Below are 23,508 nucleotides of genomic sequence, written 5' to 3' on the forward strand. Positions count from 1 at the left end.
GCGCGCTGTAAGGTAACTGCAAACTTGAAGGCAGTTCAGCAGTACTCGCACGTGGGCTTTCGTTCGTGTCGGATGTGCGCGCATAAAATGAGGCAGTAGCTAACAATCGGGCACCCGTACACGATACCAACACCGTTACTACATAAGTAGTGTCGACAACAGTGTTGCCCGTTTCAATTGTTACTGCGGATTGAACGTGTTCAGTCCACGACTAAGAAAGAAACCGAGAATTGAAATTTTCGACGCGATTCTGTGGTAATGAAGTAAAATTTCACCGTGACCCGAACGGCTGTTTGAACCTGTGCGCTGTTAATTGGTCTGCGACGTCAGTTTTATCGCCGAAATATTAATCTCGCCTGCCAGGAGGATAGCCACGTTATTGGTGTTCATCTTTTCACGGTGTTGTCCTCTTTCTCGTTGGGATTAAACGGCAACTTGGTGAAATCGAACGGTGCTCCAAAAGATTGGAGGTACGTATTGAAATTTTCCTTTGTCAAGTTGTTTGTCACGTTGTACTCAAACATATTTGGTGTTTTTTTTTTAGAATACATACAATAGGAATTTAAATGTTCTGTTTAACGTTCATTGTTTATAATAAACTTGTCTTACAAATCATTTGTTACATGTTGTATTGCACATATTACGAAAATCTGTTATGCATAGAACGTTCTAAATAGTTGAAGTCGATGTTGGTCGTACGAATGCTTGCTATTTTTGTATCATAGACGTGTTTCGTGAGAACATTGTAAAATTTGTTCGGGAAATATTGTTTATACAATGAACAAAAGTGTTTTCTGCGTGGCCATGTTGCGCGTTCGTGAACCGATCTGCTTATTCTCTCGGTTGCTCCTCTTTCACCCCCGTTGCAGCGGTTTCGTCGCGACAAAGGGGGTACACGACGTCGGGCACGTGTACTACAACGTTTATTAATAAACCTCGCCGTCGGCTCGACGATTTCTCTTTAGCAGAAGGCCTGGAAACGTGCGCAGGTGATTACAGCCGTCTGGCGTAAATGAACGGAGAACTATTATCTTTCCTTTCGTATTTTTTTACTAATTTTCCGGTGTATTACTCCGACGTTAGACAATACTTTTCTTACAGCTGTTCATAATTCGTTGTCACTGATAATGTCATCGGCGAATGAATAATTTGTAATTATAATTAAGTCATAGCGCCAGGACTAAGATAATAATAGTTCTAGTTCAATATATAAATAATTATATATTGTTTATTGCGGTTCGATTTGGAGTGACACAAAGGACTTGTAACACTCAGTTTCAAGAGTTCCGTATCATAAAATTTTGTGTCCACGGTTTAGGTATAGCCAGCCACGCGTTTTCGAGAACTCTGGCCTTTGCGACTTTGGCCGAGAAGATATTTTAGTGTGTTTCGTCGTGGCAATCGGCCAGTGTCGAATAAACGAGGCTGCTCCGATCGGAACGCGATTATAGACTACCAAAACTATTCCTATGAAATGGTCCATAATTCCTATTATTGCATTCATAATTCCAGTTAAATTCGCAGTTACTATAAATGACTGCAATACATGAATTATCTATGATTTTTAATTTTTAAATAAATGTTCGTATTTTCACTAGTCTATAGGTACCGAAATTTCTAACGTGAAAAATGTTCCTTTCCTCGTATGAAATATGATGGTCATTTTCTAATAATCTAGCTTTGAAAACAATGTAGAATTGAACGTATTTACCCATGATACGTTTCAGTTGATTTACGAGACACCCGGCAGACCGTTGTCACCCTTTACAGCTGTTATAATCGTTACCGGTAGTGCCTGAGAGGTAGAAACTGTCTTTTATGATGCGCCTTACTATAGTAAAGTCCATTAGATGGAAAGTGTGCAAAACGGTACATGCTTTCAAGCACATCGACGAAGCGCCTTTTCGATTTCGTTTTGTAAAAGTTCGTTGAAACCCAATTTAGATAGGAGCTGATTTGTAGAAATCGCGAATCGTTGATAGGACTTTCAATGAAGTCGCTTTACTTGAGTGCGAAGATTCTTGTGCACTGAACCAAATGCAGAAACGTTCCCGTTTTAAATAACTTTCTAATTTTGAATATTCGTTGGATCGTGCATACGGTTGCTCTTCTTTCGAGATTTCTCTTAGCTTAGTTCTCGACGAAAAGAAATTCGTTACATTTCCAGTCGATTTTCTTGTTTCCGAAAATTTTTATACTTTCTTACGAATTGAAACAGCGAACGGCGGCGTAAGTAACGCGAATTCAGATAATCAACTGTGTCCAGAGTGACTGGAAATTGTCGGCTACTTAAATTATCATTTAATTTGTAGCGCATCCGGCAGGCAAGTTAGTGAAATCTTGGGATCGTAAAATCTGTGTAGCATTTATGAAACGCGCTCGCGGCAACGCGGTCGTTGCTTCCACGGTAGCTGAATTCAGAAAATCGGTCTTTATGCTCGACCAAACGTCCCTCAGTTACGCGATGCTGTTCTCTAGGATGAGGAAAGAACGATAAAGGCAAAAAGAGAGGAAAAAAGGAGAAAGAGCAACGGCGGTGGAGGAGGAACCCGATGGCAATACAACAATATGATTATACAGCGTGCTGCACCGGTTTTCTGCAGCAGCTGCTGTCGTTTTGGGGGATCCGACAGAAACAGACGAGGAAGGGCCCTTCGAATGGTGCACTGTCACGGGATGGTGCTGGTGTGGTAGTGACCGGCGAGAAAGACGGCTGGTGGGGTGGGACGAGGGGGGCTTTCGGAAGAGAACGCAGGGCCCACTTCGCAGGGTCTGGTCGTGCCTCTGCCCGGTGCGCGCGCTGTAGAGTGTGAGAAAGAAGGAACGGAGGAAAGAAGAAAAAATGCAAAAGAGAGGGACCCTTCTGTGTACCCTCTACCTTTACCTCCTCTCCTGCCCTATCCTCTTCCCTGCAGTATATTGCAGAAACCCGAAAGCCGAGCCGAACCGAAATGTACCCCAACTATACCTAGGCCAGGCAGTTTTACTCGTATCTGCCTCTTTCTCTTACTTCATGACGAGCAGTAACACTGCCTCCCTTTTCAGGCCGTTACCGAGCCTTGAATGGAGGTCAGGGTCCCTTCCTCTCTATTTCCTCTCGCCCTTTTCTTCTTCTACGAAGTACCTTTCCGCGTCCTTCTTCTCTTTCGACAATGCACCGACGGTGCCTGTTTCTTTTCTTGTTCCTGGTGGCTCTCGCCGGTTTTCCCCGGGCAGGCAGGGTTCCTCCGCGCAGCAAGGGGACTTTTATCTGTTCCCTTTATATTCACGAAGGAGTCATCGATTCGAGAGAATTGAGAGAAGAGGGTAGAACAGTTGTACCTCGGGAGTAGCGAGCTAAGAGAGGGAGAAACCGTTTATTCTTGTCTTTCTTTCTTCCCGAGTATGCACGGTGTTGTAGGATAGCAGCCGCACGCGGAATCTTTGTTGCATGCCTGTACGCGTGTAAATAAGTGTACACACGCGTGTTACCTACGGTTTCTGCGTTTCACGAAGATCATGCGGGACGACGCGATTCGTCGGAGGGTCGTGCATAACGAGTATTAAATTCTAAGTGCGTAGTCTTCTGCATTTTCCTTGTTCGCGTTCCACTCCGTTCGAGGGTGCTTTGATCTTCCCTTAAACATTTCGTATTGGCTAACATCGTCAGCCTTGAAACAATCATTTATCCCGTAATATTTAAACAATGCTCGTTAATTCATCGTCTGTGGATTTTTCACGAACAATTCCCACCACAAGTTTTAAGCGCAATGCAAAATTTATAAACAGATATCCAGATATCGTGGAAAGAAAATCTGTTTAGGAAACGAAGTCTTTTTGTTAATTTGTAACAAGATTAATAGTAGCGGTTGCTAACAATGTTGTACGCTTTTCGTTTTTTTGTAGACAACCAACATCAGCGGTGTTCTAAATGGTGCTAAGCCTGTGACGTGATTAACGTTGACCAAAGTACCGTAGAAGGTGTCAAAATTGAGCAAGTCGTCCTCCCGTCGTCCGGCGGTGATCTCGCCAAAATTTGGAGGATGTTGATGCCTGGTGCCGCTGGTCTCAGTGCCGTCGGTGCGGTAGGTGCTGCCGGGGCGCCAGCTCCGGACGAGCTGGTATCGGGCCTTGGCGCGTTAGCCGGCGCAACGCCCCAACAAAAGGATACAACTTGGACGAAATTGTTTGTGGGTGGTTTACCTTATCACACTACCGACAAAAGTCTTAGAGAACATTTCAACGTGTACGGCGACATCGAGGAAGCCGTGGTAATCACCGATAGGCAAACCGGGAAAAGTAGGGGATATGGTTTCGTAAGTACTCCTTGCATACTCGTGATTAAAACGAATTGGTATTTTTATATCCCGACATTTTTGTTAGTTTTCGTGATTGATAGTCGTTGCTGTGAGCTGCTTTAAGTTTGTGTATAGCTTAGAGTGAGTAGTTTAAGTACACTTTTGTCTGTACTCGTTATTTAGTGACTGTTAGAGTTTTACAATTAATGGCAGTTGTCTCTGTTGCAATGCGACATTGCGTCGGACGTTGGGAGCTAAACTGTCTCTCAATAAGAATGATCAATCCCCACATTTTTATCAATTTCGTATCTACGACGGTTTTGCCTTAGAGTTCTACAAGCTGTTGTTCGTTATGTGTATTGTTCCCTAGAACGAACGCGTTAACCAAGGAAAGATAGTCGTGTACGTAATTCATTATGATAACGTAACCAGTTAGTTCAGTTCTACCGAAAAGACGTGTTTTGTTCACTTCCCGTATGCCAGTGATGCTCTTTCTTCCGTGAAGGCGTACTACTTCGTTATCAGTTTTCCTTATTATCACACGTACATAACTTGCGCTCAAGGATAATATGGAAATACATGTATACGTCAACGTCCTTATTACCCGCTAAAGCGAAATTCTGTTTTAAAAATGACCGTTGCCCGTAGCAATGATTATCGTTACACGTGAAACCAACTGGCGAACGTAAATTATGGGGGCTGCGGTGTTCCTGATCCTCGAAATTAATTCACGAGTTTAGATTCCTATCAGGTTTAAATGGTTTTCGATATTAAGTTAAAGATTGTACGTGTCATCGACGAAATTTTGACTAAACTTTAAATTCTGTTCATTTAATAATTTACAAAGTGAGGAAGATAAGTTAGAATTCGATGGTACGGAAACAAAGAAAATGTACAAGGAATTTTAAACGGGAAGACAATATAAAGCAGGCGGCACTAACAAGCCGAATTACCCAGAACGCCATACCTGGGCGTTGGGGTGCACGAACCGCACAAGGGTCTTGTGTACCGTTACTCGGGACAAGGGGACAGGGCTGCGAGATCCAGGTGAAGCGGAAGGATTAGTCGAATAATCGATCGGATCTGCACGCAGGTGATCATGGGAGACAGGCTAGCAGCAGAGCGGGCTTGTAAAGATCCGAACCCTATAATCGACGGACGTAAAGCTAATGTGAACTTGGCGATTCTTGGAGCAAAACCTAGAGGTACTCTACAAACGCGTAAGTTTTACTACGCGATTTGCAATTTTTTCATTGAATGAGTGTCGATCGCATGAATTATGTGCAGGCAGGGTTAGCTAGACGGTGTGTTTGATCCTTCGTCGTTTGAATGATTTGTGCTTTTGTTCTTGTATTCGCGTTTAACTAGTACTGATACTCCAGTACCCAATTACTTCCCTCACTGATTTTAGTCATGCGTGTTTGATAATCGTAGATTGCTTTAGTTCAAAAGTTATCTGCAAATACGGGATTAAAATTACTTATTTTTTGCAATGGCGTGATTGACTTCCTGGAACGAATATTGCGATACTACACTTTACTGCTTGCATTCTAATAATAATATACACATCTCGTACTCCGTATTTCAAAAGTTTGTCTCGCAACATCAGAAGATTTGCAAGAATAGATGTCATTTCTAATCTTTCGGTTGATTCTCGCGCGTCATTGTCACGGGTTTTACGTTGTTGAAACAAAGCCAAATCAGCAAATCCCATTCGTCGCAGTAACGGATAATATAATTCTTGGACGGAGAGCACAGTAATTCTTCAGTGTCGAGGACGTACGTCTGCGTATCTCGGATGAAAAATTATAGCAGAGATTCTCCTAATGAGACATTTCACTTGGATATCATTAAAGTAAATCGCAATTTTCGTTTAACGAACAAGAATAGAGTTCCGCTTGAATTCTTACAATTTATACTGACAGCTCTGGCTGAACTAGCTATTTTGCTCTTTATTCCAGTATTTATATTTGCAAGCTTTCGAACAGACGAAGGACGGATTTATAAACGTCATTTGAGCAAATCAAAAAGCATCTCCTGAGACACTTTCTCGAACCCGTGCGATGGCTCCCGGCCAACATTGCTTGGCGCTTCGGCACCTAAGTCTAAAATTGCCTTAACCCGACTGTCGGTATCCACCTTTGTTTTGTTTTCCCTTCTAAACGCAAAACTCATTCCTAACTTCGAACCGGTTTACGATTCTTGTAATGCCAAATTAAGTGTGGAATATTTATCTGAAATTAATCAAAGCTTTTTCCTATAATAATTAATCAATTTACATATGAGTTATTTAAAGAGTCGTATCGCTTGTTCTACATTCTTCAATTAAATCATACTGCTATATGATTAAAAAAGTGAAGTATTAATACAATGAACATTAAAGTAACTTCTACCTAACTCATATGTATATTAATGCATGTCCCTTTTCTGGTGTGTGGTACTGTGTTTGGTATTTTTATATTAAGATAAATCTGAACACGATCGTTAAAACGTATATATTTTATAATAGAATATTTTGAACTTCGTTTCATTTAATATAAAATGTAAATGCATATAGTTTCTCATATAAGCGATCTAGTAAAATCATTTTGGAAGTATAAATATATTCATGTTTGCTGGTAGGGAATCGTTTTATTACAAGAACGAAAAATGTAGCCGCGTCTAGACTAGCTAGGGGAAGACGCATTTGCAAAGAACAGGATGTTCAATTTATACGAAAACGGGTGTTCGAGTTCAGGGCTGGCCATTACAAACATAAATAGGATTAACTCCGAATTGTTTATGATTTCAGCATTCCCGTTTGCCGCCAGCATCCGAGCTGGATATCCGACAGTTCTACCCGGCCAATATGGGTGAGTCTACGTTACTACGTTGATGTGATTTGCCGAAATAATACCTATACATTAAGAACATACATGTTGTATTATCGTAGTTGCTAAAACTTAGCGTGTAAGTCAAGAGGAGACCTCGTTAGATTATCCACGTTACGAAAACTCGAATCGCATTTGTCAGTCGCGTCGTTTATAAAACCAATGCGAAAGTAGAAACCAACGAGTATTGGGTTTTGTGTAGTTAGCGTAATACCGCATACATTTTTTGTCACTTCGAACATCTTTTTTCAAAATGATATTAAATAATGTCGTGTTTCATTGCAAACTTAAGGGAAACCGAGAGAATTCTCTAATTTTTTTTTTACGACTTTACGAGAAAAGACGATTTTAGGGGGAAAGAAAACAGGAAAAAGGTCGGTAGAAATAAGTTGTAGAAGCATTTCGAGAACCGAGAACAAAGGTACTCGTTTTTTACGGCTTCGGTTTTGACAATTATTGTGAACACTCTTTTAAAAGCAGACTATATATAACGTTTCAGCATCCTGACGCACACATGCGCGTAAGGGAGCAAGCAGAGAATTCCCTTTTCGAGATCCTTGAGAGCGCCAAGGGCCGTTCTAAGGAGTACGAATGTAAAACAAATATACTGAATCTATCTACTGTAACGAAAGACGAACAGAAAGAGAGACACGAATGTGAATGTCGTGCGAGCAAAAAAACGTAAAATAGAAAAGGAGGGCAGATGATAATTGAAAATCTGAGATCAGTCAGAGGGAGGGAGAGAGAGTGAACGCGGCACACGCACACTGTCGATCGGAAGCCATGAGTACCCACGAATTTGTTTCAAGTTTCAACCGAATGTCAAAACTGACTTCCGAGGATCGGCCTCTTCTTCTGCTACTGTATTTTTTTGGTTGTGTTTTTTGTTTCTTCTTTCTTGATGAGGTTGACGTGAAGTGATATGATAATTGATTGCGGTTGCTGAGAGATTTGTTTGTTTACTGGTTTTGACTTTTTTGGTCTTTACTCTTTTACACTCTTTTTCTTAATCAACATAATCACAATAATCGTAATAATATTAATATTAATATATTAATTATAATCACGGTAACGTTATTTATCTGATCTTAATCGGAATAATTGTCTGATTAATTCTCGTAATACTGTTAATCTTAATGGACGAGCTAATAACGATGAGGCTACGTTCACGTGTTAAAATCCAAACATTCTATGTAACAATCGCTGTTAAATGTTGCCAAACTGTTCACCAGTTTCCAACATTTATTAGCCAAAAAATGTTGCCTTAATTTTTAGATAGATTCTCTTATTGTTATAAATTTCTCGGTTTAATTTTTATACCACGTGTCTTTCATTAAACATCTTTCAAAATTTAAATCCGCGTGCACTCTTTTCGTTTTTCTTTTTCATTTTAATTTGCCTTTGGTGACGGGTCTTTGTTAACATCGAGAAAATTAATATTAACAAAGGTCGCGGTAGCTTCATTTTTATCATCCTCATAACGTTAGACAGATAGATGTTAATTATTTTATCGCGTTGGCTAATCTTCATTTGTCCCTTCGACATTGTTTAATAATTAATTCCGTGGGAAACGGGTGTAATGTTCATTTTTCGAATGAATCCTTCGGTTATTGGGAAAGCGAAGAAAGAGGAGAGAAAGCAACAAAGCAGCGAGGAGAAGAGATTAACCATGTGCGGTAGAGTTTCGTTGAATTATGAACGATACGGCGATTCTTCGAAGCGGTGGATCTCCCGTATTTTTCGCCGGAAATCGACCCGCACCGCACCACCGCGAAACACGACAACGTTCATTAATTTTTCATCGTGCCAATCGATTTTATCGCGGTTTACCTCGTTTAGCCAAGTCAGATTCTTCGGCGTGGCACAGAAATTCGTCGGCGTATCGAGCAATAGGTATCGAATCTGCAATCCATTTCCGACAAAAAGGGAACGGAACTGAAAACACGTTCACTCCTGTTTCGTTAACGAAATTACCGTAAATTATCTTTCGTCGCCAGAAATTGGACATTTTTTTTTAGAGTTCTCGATCATAAAAGGGGGAAAGTATTCGTACTAACGCATCTACTATATCACTTTGATGTATGGATGGATTTTGTTTAGATCAAACGGAGCTTTCGTCGAGTGTACAGGCTCCGCTAACCATCATAATATTAATAACCTTGTGTGTGTGGTGAAAGCTTACACTACACTTGGTGTCGCTATTGGTGTTGTATTTTGTTGGTGTTGTACGTGGTGGTTTTTTGAATTTTAATATAACACGGTGTGTACCGTCTGTCAATTCAGAAAGTTTAAAGAAAGTATTCAAACCATCAATTCTCCTGTTAAAAATATCCGATGTTACAATAATGAAATGGTCGACTATTTCTGTGTAACAATTTTTACATCTTAGCGTCTTGTTCGGGACCACGTTAGATCTTTTCTTCGTTGAAACGTGATACCGATAAATTGGAAACAAATGTTGCCCAAATCAGAAGACAGCGGGAGGCAACCCAACTTTTTTTGGCTCATAAAAAACTCTGACGGTTTCTAGAAATTTAGGAAAAAATTTGGTACAAATGCAAGGCTGACTGGTTTCTTAACATTTCTACTACGACGAATATTAAAACTGTGACGCTGGGACGTACGAATGAAATATTAAAAAAATGGAATTGTATTATCCAATGCAAAACGAAACATTATATTTAAATAAGTCTATATTATTATTATCTCGTTCTGATTAACACGAAAGCCGAGTAGGAAATCATTTAAATCGGTCGGATTATCGTAAATCCGGTATTGCGAGATAGCACGTGTCCTCGAATTAGCGAGACGTGGGTGGAAAAGTGAAATTTAACACCGCCCAGGAAGACGCTTTGTGCGTCGGGGTGGGTTTTCTCGGTGCTAGTAAATTCGTAGTGTCGTAAGCTATGACAACCAAACGCCGCCGTCGCCGTCGCCGTCGTCGTCGTCGTCGTTGACGGCGACACGCCTCGCATCTCTCGGCTCGCACATCTTGGAGGTTCTGGCGTTGGTCCAATCTTTATTTAGATCCACCTGTCCCCCGTGTCAGCTTCTATGTTTGAGCCATTCCCTCGAGGGCTCCTACGGGAGGACTTTTTAACAAGAAATTAAAGCTGCTCCTTCCCTCCTCGAACCGAACTTCTATTCTGACGTTTTCCTAAACGTCAGTAAATCGTGATTTCTCACGCATTCTCGGAACTTTCATTGCCTTGGCAGATACATTATACTTCGAGGTATTAATATGACGCGAGATATTTCGAATTCATTTTAGGTCACAATAATAAAATTGAACGTAGCCGTGCGGGCAGTGTTACTATCTTTATCAGAAATATCCAGGAGTTTGTCACAGTGGAAGTACATATTGCTTTTGGAAAGGAGGTTCATAGTCGGCGCTCCGCGCAGAACGTCTGTTTCTATTTTCATTGTCGATGCTACCATTCACCTGTCGCTGTCACTCACTCGACGAGGCCCATATTCCATACGCCGTTTCACGAGAGGCAAACATTATTCAAGCTTCCAGGCTTTTATTAATTGCGCAGCCGCGGGATATAATCGAAATATTCAACGTCATCGTAAAACAAATCCACCTGAATGTACCGCGTTTTTACACGTACGTTCGCCTGGTCGCGCGATACGTCGTGCTCGCAGAACCATTATTTTTCGCGCGCTCAGTAAAGTTTATTGTCTCGAACGCGGCCATGGACGAGTAATGATGCGCCTACTAAAAGATAAATTTCTATTTTTGTTACTCTACGTTTTACCAAAGCCGTTCTTTTTTCTTATACAACTTAGACTGACGACGGATGATCTACCATTCTAACAAAAAATGGTTCTGATAAATTGATATCAAATTTGATCATTGCTAATTATATACACTATATATATTTATTAATTCACTTTCGGGCTACAATCTTATTCTATCTTATACTATCTTAATTTACATTACTCTAGTGTAGTATGTTGGCACCCTACGTACGGGTGACTCAAGGGATTCCAGACCCACTTCGCACGCACACATGGAAAATACATAACTTCAAATAGCAGCGATACATAGAAAGCACTAAAGATAAAGAGAGAGAGAGAGAGAATGTGTTACATTTTTTATGTATGCGTGTGAAGCGAGTCAGAAATCTAATGAGCTATTTTTTAAATCGAATCTCTTCTGGCGATGTTTCTCCTTCGCCTTTTTCTTATTCTTTTTTTCATTTTATTTTCATATATCGCTTTTTGTAATGTCTTTTTCTTGTCTTTCTTATCCGTTTCCTAATGCCTTTCTATCTGTCTTATATCTTACATTTCAGACCTCCTTTACTGGTTTCCTTATTTTTTTTCTCTGCTGTATCACCCCATCCCTAATTCTTATCCATTCCCTCGTCCACCCTGTCGTTTCAACCAATCATATGCAATTTATAAAAGAAAGAGCAAAATCAACTTCTTTTTGATATCTATGCCGAAAAGTTTTTTTTCAAAATTAGTAAGTTCTGAATAAGGAACTCACTAAATATCTACGTGTGGTTTATTTGAAAAATAATAGAAGGGATAGTGAGGTTCGCCGTTCTTCTATATTATAAGAGGGTCAACGACACTCTTATATCTTGAGTATGCGTTTACTATTGCTCTCGATGCTCCACTTTTCTCGACCTTGGATTCTTCTGTTCTAACTGTCCGAATTAGTTTGATCGAAATAAAGAAACGATTAAATCGCCGGGAGGAGTCACCCACGCATTCACCATTGGTCTGTTCTGCTTCCCAAGGATTGGCAGATCATCCCATTGGATTATCCACGGCGCCGGCGCTCGCACGATTCCTGCACTGCGCATCGACTCTTTTACAAATAACGTACATGTATCTACGCCCGCGAAACTTGCATACATGAATCGCAAAGGATGTTCGTAAAAAAAAACCCTTTCGCAGGTGTTTAAATGCATATAGAAACTCACGTACGTACGCGCACGAAAGTGGTGGCACTCATCGACACGCAATGCGGAAACGTAGTAAGCAGAAAATTACGGTGCCGGCCACCTGGCACACGTGCCGTCACATTTTTATAACACACGCGCGTGCGAAGTCTATCTGGAACACTTTTCAAGAAATGAGATCGCGGTTACAAAAAATCTTATTGTCAATTTTCCATCCGGCAAATGCAAACATCTCTCCGTTAGGTGACCCATAGGATTTGGTAGCAAACTTTTGTACGCTGGAAACAAGCGACATGTATTGGCAGGATAAATTACAGAATTAATCATACTCTTATATCTTGAGTATGCGTTTACTATTGCTCTCGATGCTCCACTTTTCTCGACCTTGGATTCTTCTGTTCTAACTGTCCGAATTAGTTTGATCGAAATAAAGAAACGATTAAATCGCCGGGAGGAGTCACCCACGCATTCACCATTGGTCTGTTCTGCTTCCCAAGGATTGGCAGATCATCCCATTGGATTATCCACGGCGCCGGCGCTCGCACGATTCCTGCACTGCGCATCGACTCTTTTACAAATAACGTACATGTATCTACGCCCGCGAAACTTGCATACATGAATCGCAAAGGATGTTCGTAAAAAAAAACCCTTTCGCAGGTGTTTAAATGCATATAGAAACTCACGTACGTACGCGCACGAAAGTGGTGGCACTCATCGACACGCAATGCGGAAACGTAGTAAGCAGAAAATTACGGTGCCGGCCACCTGGCACACGTGCCGTCACATTTTTATAACACACGCGCGTGCGAAGTCTATCTGGAACACTTTTCAAGAAATGAGATCGCGGTTACAAAAAATCTTATTGTCAATTTTCCGTTAGGTGACCCATAGGATTTGGTAGCAAACTTTTGTACGCTGGAAACAAGCGACATGTATTGGCAGGATAAATTACAGAATTAATCATAGAAATTATGAATTTCATATTTTATTTTTATAAATTGATCACACGATGATACCGAATTCTGTCATCTGAGAATCTTCTGTGATTACAGTTTCTGTTTCACCGCATTATGAGGTGGTTTCTAATGGACACCCGCAACCCTTTTATTACCCCGTGACGAGCGTTCTATATACTCGGATATGCAAGTCCTTAGAAGCGCGCATGCACGAATTAGTAGGGACGATTAAGCAACTTCGTCCACCCTCGCATTACCTCGCGCAATCAGGAGATCGTAATCGCGGCGCGCGGCCACTTTGCGTCGGAAATCGAGGGTGGTCACTTATTGTGAGATCCGTCACGAAAGGACAATGCGGCCCTTTTCGTTCGTGACTGCGAAACGACTTTTTTCTTTCTCTCTCGCTCTCTCTTTCTTTTTCTTATCTATTTATCTGTCTATCTACGTCCATCTATCTATCTATTTATGCCTCCACTCGCTCTCCTCTTTCCGCCATCCTCTATGTCTGCCTCAGCTTTTGCGAAACAATTTTTTTTCAGAAAGCCTAAGTTTTTCATGAAATATTAGAACAAAACTTATAATTCTGTCTATATTCGTGATAGCTGCTCACTTGATTAATCTACTATACCTGTACTATTCTGTTAAACATAAATCATACGTTATTATACATGTCTAACATAGAATTAAAGGAATTTGTAATTGCCCACGAATAATTTAAAGCTCTGTCCATTGAATTAATAATGTGTTCACATATTTCATAAATTTATCGTATCTAATCGAAGCGGAACGTAAAAAAGCGAAACGAGCTTTTCATTCTAATTGTCAGTACGTGACGGTCATACTTAATCCCGGGAGAAATCGTGTGACACGTTGTACTTTTTTTTTTTCGTCCACCACGTTGCGTTACATCGATCGTATGAAAATTTTCATGCGGCTCTCCCGTCGTGATGTGTCGTCGACAATTTTTCATCGCGAAAATTAAACTGGCCATTAAAACAACTGTCTATATTTTTTCTTGCGCGCGTAGGTAACCAAGGACGTAGTAAGTATTGAGCGATCAACCGTTATTACTTGGAAATTATTCTCTTATACTTGCGTTCGAACTCGTTCCTGTCAATTAGTCACTCTGCTCGATGACTACCTTTTAACGGGATAAATATCGTGGAAATTTAAACTCGTTACTTCCCCTTATCAAAAATCAATATATTTTTATCACCGCGTTCGAATAAATGAAAATCGAACAATTACGAAAACATTTCTTCTTTGATTTCGTGAAATAATTTTTTTTTTAGTATTATAAAATTTAGTATTATAAATCATTTTGATGAACGAAGAGCTTGCTTCTCTTCGCAGTTGTGTGAAATGATTATTTTGCTCGTATAAACAAAACTGTCTATACCTAATTCGACCAGATTCTCCTGTAGACGTTTGTCGATCGTACGAAGTGCAATTGGAATTGGAAGATGCATTCGGTCAGTCGTGGAAACGTGTACATACACGCGGTCGCAAGACTATACATACGTAAACGAATAAAAGAGAAGGGGGCGAAATAAAAACACGCAGAGTCGGAAAAGTGGGGTTGAGGACACGCGAGCTATCCATAATGCACAGACCGCGGCGAAGATGCGTTAGCAAGATAAATTCAATAGAAAATGGAGGGACGAAAAAAGATCGCGCAATAGCAAATAAGGTGATTTTGTGAATTTATTTATCTGTCCAAGGTCTGCGTCTCGCGATTCTTATTGTTAGTATGCAGATTCGATGCTGGCACGCTGCGTTGCATCTATGCAATTCTCTAATGAGGTACTTTACACTTCGCTTGGAAATGTATATTCAAGAACACTTCTATAATTGGCAATTAATTTACAAGCTCAAAGTCCATTACACGTTAACAAATGAATTCTTACTGTCATTTACAAGGATAATAGATATTATTTCTGACGTATCACAATTTTTGTGTCTGTGCATATAAATGAAGGATTGAAAATTGCCACTGAGCAGCACAATAACTATTCTAATTTACTTGTCAGTTTATTTAATACCGAAGGCAGACAGGAATATTTAGACGTGGAAATAAACGTGATTCTAAATATCCTATTAATTTCCATAAACTTGGCGCGGAGTTCCCGCCGGCGGAAGTTGTCAGAACTCAGGAATTGGTTTCGAGTGCTCCGAGAAAGCATCTGGCGGCCATCTGGTAACAAGCCAAGTGTAATATTTTTATGATGATCGCCGATAAACTAATCTTTCGGTGGATCGATTCAATGAGAAAAAAGGAGTACGCCAGGTGATCTCGTGTCACGTAATCAAACGTGTCAGAATCAAACGTGACAGAATAAAACTTCTGTACAATCTCCGATTGTTTATTCTGGTTAACATATTCACGGTTCTCCCTATCCGTTTCAATTGCATCTGTTCCATTTAGTTCTTCAATATTGTACATAAGATTCGATATAAATTAATGAATTATCAATTTCACAATTCCTCTATTATACATATATTATTAATCTATGCATCTACACGTGATTCTCATAATTAATTTGAATTGATACAGAAAGAATTTCAATCGCATCGAAATTTTGTATAAATTGTAATTTAGGTTCTCATTTTTTTAATTTACATTTAATCCTTAGCACGTAGTTTACATGGTGCTTTCATGAATATTCATTTACACAATTACGTGGACTAATATAGTACATACAAAATCAAGAATAGGAATAAACTGAAGAATAGGAAGTATGTATGTGTACGAGGATAGCTCGGTTAGAACGATTATTATTAATTTACATCGGTGTGCACCAATTCGCCGAAGTGAACGAACTTGTATCGTTCGAAGCCACAGGACAATATATTGATTTCCTTCGCGGACTGGACACTAGCCATTATCGATCCGTTAAAAAGTTCAGGGCTGTCTCCTGTGTCTGTATGTCCTTTAAAAACGCGATTTGCCACTCATCCATTTGTTGTATGAAAATTTTCCAGAGACAATTGGAATTACTATTTCGTAATCGTGTTATTAAATAAATAAGATATCGTTTATAAGCGCAAATAAAAGAACTTCAATTCATAGACGTGTTGCATAAAACTTTCACTTGAAAGTTAGCAACTTCCAATTTACAAGTATATTTTTGAATTTAATTACTATGATCTAACAATAAGTGAAAAGGAATATAAATAACGAATTAGGGTTAATTACATACAAGTAAAATTGCCCTATTATTGCCAACAGTTTGAGGAAGGATAATTGTTTTCGAGGGGTCATTGAATTGATCGAAAGAGCATAACGATAAATTGGAGAAGGCGCGAAGGAGAAGCGAGCCGGGTCGGCGGCGGCGCGGCGCGGCGCGGCGTGATTTTGCACGCGATGGTTTTGCGTTGAAGAAGAAAAAGAGGGGAAAGAGTTAGAGACAGAGGCACCGCCGTGGAACGAGTACCACGTTTCCATTTTATTTCTCCTTTTACTTTATTTTCTTCATTTTCTTTTCTTTGCGCCTGTGAACTTTAGATGATACTAACGTTGGTGTTAGGTATAATCGTGTGCCGTGTACTCGAGAAGTATCTTTATATTCGTGAAGTGACCTGAACACACCTAAAAAATATATACACACACACGTTTGACGTTGGTTTGTTGTTGTTTTGCCGACACTATGAGGATTTTAATTTGTTTTCTTTCTTTTTCTTTTTATTGGATTTGTTGCGCATTTTTTTGTCACGCCTTAGTGATACCACCATTGATACCATTTTCATAACGCGTCGCTTTCCGTCCACCTGTCCTTCTCCCCCCTCCCCCTCTGCCTTATCCTTTACACACGCGTCGAACAGTTTCTCACACACGAACGCGGAACACGCGCACATTAAATGTCCCGCTATCGAGCAATATATCGTTTCAATGGTACACGTAAACGTAACGTTCGAATGACGGTATGGAACGTGGATATTACTTCGATTTAGTTAAATCGCGGTGCGTAACGAAATTCGAATTATATTCAAATTTGCGGCTATCTAGTTTCCTTAATTACTATTTTTGTTATAACGTAGAGTGCAGACTCGGGTGCATAGTCTGCAACGTCGGTCCAAGTCCATTAGCGGTCGTCGTGTTATCTGTTCGGGAAAATTAGCGGTAAACGCTTTTCCAATAAACCGTTTATCTCAATTGAGGTACGGTCCGGGTACGCTCGTTCGCGCTTCAGATCGGCTGCACGCGGAGCATCGCTTGCGTGAAAACGTTTCGCAGCGTAGTGTATATGTATACATAGCTCGACACGCGTAAGAGAAAAGGATCCACACAACTGTCCTCCTTTCACTCTTTCCTCCAGTTTCTTAACTGCACAGGGAGAAATGTACTGTCGAAACTTCCGGTGACCATCGAGTCCCACCGATTATGTTCGAACGAGGTAAGAGATGAATTAAAAATCAGCAGACTCGATGGTGCACGGGTTGCTTCAAACAGCAAGTGTGATTACGTAGGACTAAATGATCTTGCTGGACCAAACTTGGAGAACGCGACATTAAACCTTTGCATTTCTGATTTAATCAAATGCAGCGAAGGAACGTTTGCAAACATTTTTGTTGAACTTTAAAATTAGTTATCAGAATTCGAGTTTGTAATCGCAGTACCTATAATATGATGTAAAAGTGATATAAAATATTTCCAAGAATTTTCACAGTGTAAATTAATTTACAACGATCTAATTCAATTATTTTTGTTAAATGTTGGTCCATCATGATCGCGCGGCGAGTATTCTTCGTATTAGATGTATTACGTGTATTTATTACTATATTATTTTCCGTAGACCGCGAAACCACGTAACCGTTGAAATGATTTTGGTTTCAGGGTGCCACCAGGTTACATGTACCAGTCGCCATACCTGGCGGCTGCGGCGCCAGGTGGTTTGGTAACGCTTCCGGCGACGCAATTGACCCATGCGGCGATGGCAGCCGCTTCCCAATTCTACGAGTATCAGAACGCTGCCGCTGCAGCCGCTACATATCCGGGAACGTCATACAACTTCACCGAGGCTTATCCTTATACCAGCGCGGCAGCGGCCGGTATGTGTTTGAAAACTGTCGAGAGCAAGGGCAGCAACGGGCTGATACACCACCACCAGCAGCACAACGGTAGCAACCCTGCGGTGCTGGCACATCAACGATTGGAGAAAGCTCTCCTGCCGCCGTATATGCCGTCCGTGCTACGTAGCAACGGTAGAAAATACTTAGAAAACGAAAAACCGAACGCAACAAACGTGTGGGAGCTGACGAGTGAATAAAATGGCTGAGAATGATAGGGAGGATGAACGGATATTAACGTTTGCGTCTTCTTATTTGATAGCGGAATTATGCTCCAACGAGGAATCTCTGCAGGATTCCCACAATTTCTTTAGACACATTCATCACCCGGAACTAATTTTTGACACTGATAGACAGTCCCTTTTCTATTCGTACATCAAGCATTTTTGTTTCGAAATCAAATTTTCCTACAGATATCTATTAAATATCTAAATATAAAAATACTTTATTATGCTTTTTCTTTGTCTAAGAAATTCATTCTTGAAGTGTTAAATTTAACATAGGAAAAATAGCTTTTTCAACGCATGTGCAATTTTTAAGCTGCTCACAGGCAATTGCATGTTTCACGAAGACAGCAGCATAATAGCGTAACGAGTTTTAGTCATACGATTAACAATACTTAAAGCTACTAAAAAGCTGCACGTATCAGTTGGTTTTGTGACATTTTACAAAATGTTTTTTACGACAACGGAATTATTTTATCAAGTTGTTTAATTAATTCATGGAGAACGTAGAGAATTAATTTTTCGACTTTAGACATTAAGAAGCTTATGCTTGTTTAGTGGGAATCTTGCCGAGAGAACGTCCTGCTCGTTTCAGTTGACGCTTATTCAAATTGATTTGTACTGTGATAAATTCATTTGTCGTGATTGTCAAGTGTTCGTTTCATAACTTTCGTGCTTACACAATTAGTTACGTCGGTTATATTGAAATCCTTTTCCATCCAGGAGAACTTTCTGCAATCTTCCTTTCCAATGTTTGAGTTAAACAATTTGTTGCCTGCAACAATATTTTCACGATCTTTGTAAAATACATTCTCAGAAATATGAACGCTGCTTGTGCGAAGGTTTCATTTTACGTTGGAATGTCTCTGCTATCGATACAATGGAGTAAAAATAAAAGTAGTAATAAAGATAAGCGGAAATACGACATTGCATGCTTACGCTGGCTTCGCATTCAACACGATCGAGATGAAAATTTTGTTAATCGGTCTGATGTGCTGTCTACGGTGGTGGTGGGAACAAACGTCACAGTGGGTGACAGTAGTAGTTATTAAGCTTTTACCAATGTCTTTGTAAGCGAAATCAAAAATTGATTAGTTAACAAACAATATATAAATTATATTTGTATCTACCAAACAGTAGTGAAGGTAATTCTGTTCCACTCTCAAGCAAATTACCTCTTGTACATAGATATTTGTCTATATTTCTACTACAATTAATTGTCGAAGGAATTACCTGCACTAAACTAATTAGGAAAAGGCACGAGGATTGAAGAGTTTCTTATTTTTCCAGCGAACGCGGCAGCAGCGAGCTACATGACACCGTATACATACGCGACGCTACCAGGTGCAGCTGCAGGATTGCCAGCAGCCGCGGCTGCAGCTGCAACCGCAGCGGGCGCGGCGTTCCCTGGACTACCATATCAAACAAACCCGCAAGAAGCAAGATTGCAATAGAAGCCGCTGCGTAAAAGGGAATTGAGTGCCGTCACCAATTGTTCCAAGCGGCATTAGAACACGCTATTCAGGAGAAAAAGAACTTGATCCTCGCCGCTACGTAAACATTTATTATAGTCTTCGGCTGTCGATCCGCCTCTTTCGTACATTATTCGGTGCTACGCAGCAGCACGATGCAGTCATTGTGTTTGAAGCCATTCGGAGGTATGCTCCGCGAGTTAATTTTGGAAACGGCGGAGGGATCGGAGGAGGCGAGAGGCGGGAAACCGGATGGACGCTGCCGAGATGCGACCTACGCTACCCCATTTTGGATCGACGGCTCCGCCACATTTCTTACTAATTTAACCTTTAATCTTCCGCGTATTCATCTTCCTTTACACGTTCTCCTTTATAGGGCCAAACTTGGCACGCTCGGCCAATGTACTTCTAGATACGAAACGGATACCTAAGTGTTTGTCGTTAGCGTTTACGATTATTTATAACCAAACGACACGGAATGTAATGTACGGGCAATAGAGGCTTTCAATAGACCTGCGGTCATTTTTAGAAACGTCGGATTCCTTGCACGTTCGACGATTCACGTCGATTCCCGTATCGATACGCTTGAAGATGAACGCAGTCAGCATGCGTTGAAATGGAATCGTAAGACTGGTCCGTATTCAGGATTGATATTGCTATTAATAATATTCCGATCTATGCACTGTTTATGACACAGCTCTTAATTATATTGGCAGTAGCCATATAATCCTGCAGTCTAGAAATACGATTTTCATGTTTCAAATGTCATTTCTGAATATTGATCGAAGGCTACTTGTTTAAATACGCAGTTACTGTTTTTATAATTATTTCGTTTATATTTTGCAATATTTTAATATTTCCTGTAAAAATATAAACGAATGATACCACCTACTATCCACGTAAATTGCAGAAATTCTTATTCCTCAAGTATGTGCAAAATACGATTTGCGACATGTAACTTCAGAATTTTCTATTGATTATTATAATCAAAGCATATCACTCCTAACTAACAATACTTAGGTTGTAATGAAACCGACGTTGCCTTAGAATCGCGAAACTGCGAGATTACCAAGTGTCTTAAGAATAATGTCTTTCGTGCGTGATTCATGAATGTTATTTAAATGAACTGATATCAATGTTTTGTAGTACGAATCCAATGAGGACCAAAGGACGAACGAATTGACGCTGCTGACTTTATTGATAATAAATACGATTCAATAATGATATTAAAACAAATATGTCAGCAAAATTTAAGCTATTCAACATTAGACGCACAGAGATGGTTAAAACTTGTAAATAACAATAATGAATCCTATTAAACATTATTATTCTTACTTTATATTTATTAATGTATAATAAGTAGGAGGAAATTGTATTTATACAATACTTACGTCCCTCGATTAATACCTTGTCTTGTTCTAAATACGGATCAATTTTTCATTTCATCGTTTAATGCCAACAGCCACTACTCGTTTTTTAATACGTTGCGAATCGCAAGGTGCAAAGGATTCGTTCGTCCAATCATAAAGTGATCCGGTGCCTTAATTAGCACGGTCGAGTAGTCTTAAATGGTTAGAAACTAGTCACTGATTCGTTAGCGCGAGCCTGTTCGCTAACGTATATACAGGGGTTGTAACTAAAAAAAGAAGACGAAGCGACAGAACAGTAAACAGTAAGAAAAAAAGAAAGAGGAAATAGAAGAGCTGTTAACTAAATAGCAAGAGATACGGAGGATAAGGGCTATGAAGAAGAGGCTGTCTAGTCCAAAACCCTTCGAAGCCTTAGATATGATTAAAAACTGAATGTCTTAGAATTTTAAGTAGTCGATACATTCGTATGACGATACGAAGAAGGAGGAAACCAAAAGTCTTTATAAAAAATTTAGGGAACGATATTGTTATGAAGGCTTAACGTTAGGTATTAGTTACAATAATCGTTCGATTAAGATAATAGGAGGATAAATTAATATACTTCGATATGGTTATTATTTTATTATTTTATATTATTATTATTATTATTATTATTATTATTAATTATAATTATTATTGCTATTAGTTATTGATAATATTATTGACATTATTAATTACTGTTCGTGTACTTAATGACAAAGCAAAGAGAACACGCGTTCGACCGAATTTAATTACCGCGAACCGATAGAAACAGTAAACGAAGAGAAGGACAGGAAATTATCTTTCTTCGCGATTGAAGAAAGAACTACAGCGTTAAACCGTGAGAAATACGTATTCCTCATCACGGGTACAATGATACCTATCGAAATATCCTACATTGACAATTAGGATCTACGGTTGTAATATATCGTCTGTTATCATTAATAATATTAATATTATACGCTCTATCAGTAGGTTAACGAAAAACAGGGCATGAGAAAAGAGGAAATAATATATTGTCTCTGAAAGGATACGAAGAGCGAATGCGTCTTGATCCTCTGATGGATCGTGACTATTGTTGTCTGTTGCTTTCGCACATCATACGAACTCTTCGCGAGAGACAAAATATGAAAGATTACCCGGAAAATCGAAACAAAAAAATGGAATAAAATCTTAATTTTCAGAAACTCATCATACTTTATTTATATCCCTTACATTGATACATGTGAACTTTTGATTACCTGTTACTTGCTAATATTCAAATGTATCATCTCAGTATACGTAAATAACTGTTCATCATACAATTTTGCATGTGTATGTGTATAGTACAGTACAGGAAATTGCAAAATACCATTTACACAATTATGTGTATTGTATGTTAAATATTGGGATTTTAATTCCTCCATCAATATGATCAATTTCTAGTTATATGGAAAGAACGAGGCGTATATTTGTTACCACATTTCGCCAACTGCCGCGCACGAGCCTCTTTTTTCCTGTTGCACAGCAGAGGCGACTGCGCCGCACCGATGGAAGTCAATCTCGTCGTTTTTCGTAGCTAAAGATAATCTTAATGGCCTTGTGGAATCGGACGACGCCGAGCGTCGTCGCAGCGGACTGCAAAAACGAGCAAAGGGGAAACCACCCTCGGTGTCAGGCGCGCGACGAACAAAAATAACTCGCTGTGTCTTTCGACAGAATGACTTTACACTTTGGCTCTCTTTCGCAAGTCTCCATGCCATTCTCCGTGATTATACCAAAATGCTATAAATCAAATTTACAAATGAACATTGCCTTCTCATTGTCTGGTAGCCCTAATTGAAGTGACATTAGTAATAATAGACTTTATACAAAATAAATTATTTGCAATGTCAACGTAGAAAATGAAATTGCTTTTATATTATAAAAATCATAATTTTTATTTCACGTTGACATTTCGTGTATCCTTGGACATTGAATGAATTTTTTATTATTTTTTTTTTTATAAATGTTTAGTAATGAATATTTCGTAATGCTACGAATTCAGAAAAGAGACACCCAAAACTTGTAATCTAACATTTTTACTTTCCACGATACGCATTGTATCATACTGTGATGAGGTTGATCAGGTGATAGTGCGATAGCCTGGACTGAAACCGAGCAACGACGGAAAATACCTACCTATAGAATCGATGCTGGCTGCGGTCATCGTGGGCGGACTGAAGATGATGAGATGTCAGCACCAGTGCTTCATTGATAACGCGTCCTCTGAATGACGCTCCGCTTATCATTCGTTTTGATAGAGGAATAGTAGGGGAGTATTGCCATTGACACAAAGAGCGAGGCTCGCTCAGAC

The 23,508-nt window shown here is 39.7% G+C and overlaps 1 protein-coding gene and 1 long non-coding RNA gene across 4 annotated transcripts; one reads left to right on the forward strand and one right to left on the reverse strand.

Annotated features, from left to right (window-relative positions):
* On the forward strand, window positions 1–22,360 carry LOC108628887 (RNA-binding protein 24-A). 3 transcript variants are annotated; one of them, XM_018031110.2, is made up of 6 exons: window positions 1–470; window positions 3,886–4,295; window positions 5,371–5,497; window positions 7,069–7,129; window positions 17,857–18,224; window positions 19,604–22,360. In XM_018031110.2, exons 2-6 carry the CDS (start codon window positions 4,023–4,025, stop codon window positions 19,765–19,767), a joined length of 993 nt encoding a protein of 330 aa, XP_017886599.1. In that variant the 5' UTR covers window positions 1–470; window positions 3,886–4,022; the 3' UTR covers window positions 19,768–22,360. The 3 variants fall into 3 exon arrangements, with proteins under 3 accessions (XP_017886599.1, XP_017886601.1, XP_017886600.1); XM_018031112.2 differs by having other exon boundaries at window positions 3–470; window positions 5,371–5,482; window positions 17,857–18,071; XM_018031111.2 differs by having other exon boundaries at window positions 4–470; window positions 17,857–18,071.
* On the reverse strand, window positions 22,351–23,420 carry LOC113464802 (uncharacterized). Its single transcript, XR_003389663.1, has 2 exons — window positions 23,334–23,420; window positions 22,351–22,937 (listed from the first exon to the last, which is right to left on the reverse strand). It is a non-coding gene; the product is annotated as an uncharacterized LOC113464802 (long non-coding RNA).
* Between the last annotated feature and the right edge of the window lie 88 nt (window positions 23,421–23,508).

This window comes from Ceratina calcarata, unplaced genomic scaffold (assembly GCF_001652005.2).
Source record: "Ceratina calcarata isolate Rehan_Ccalc_2016 unplaced genomic scaffold, ASM165200v1 scaffold546.2, whole genome shotgun sequence".
In the NCBI taxonomy this organism is placed as follows: domain Eukaryota; kingdom Metazoa; phylum Arthropoda; class Insecta; order Hymenoptera; family Apidae; genus Ceratina; species Ceratina calcarata.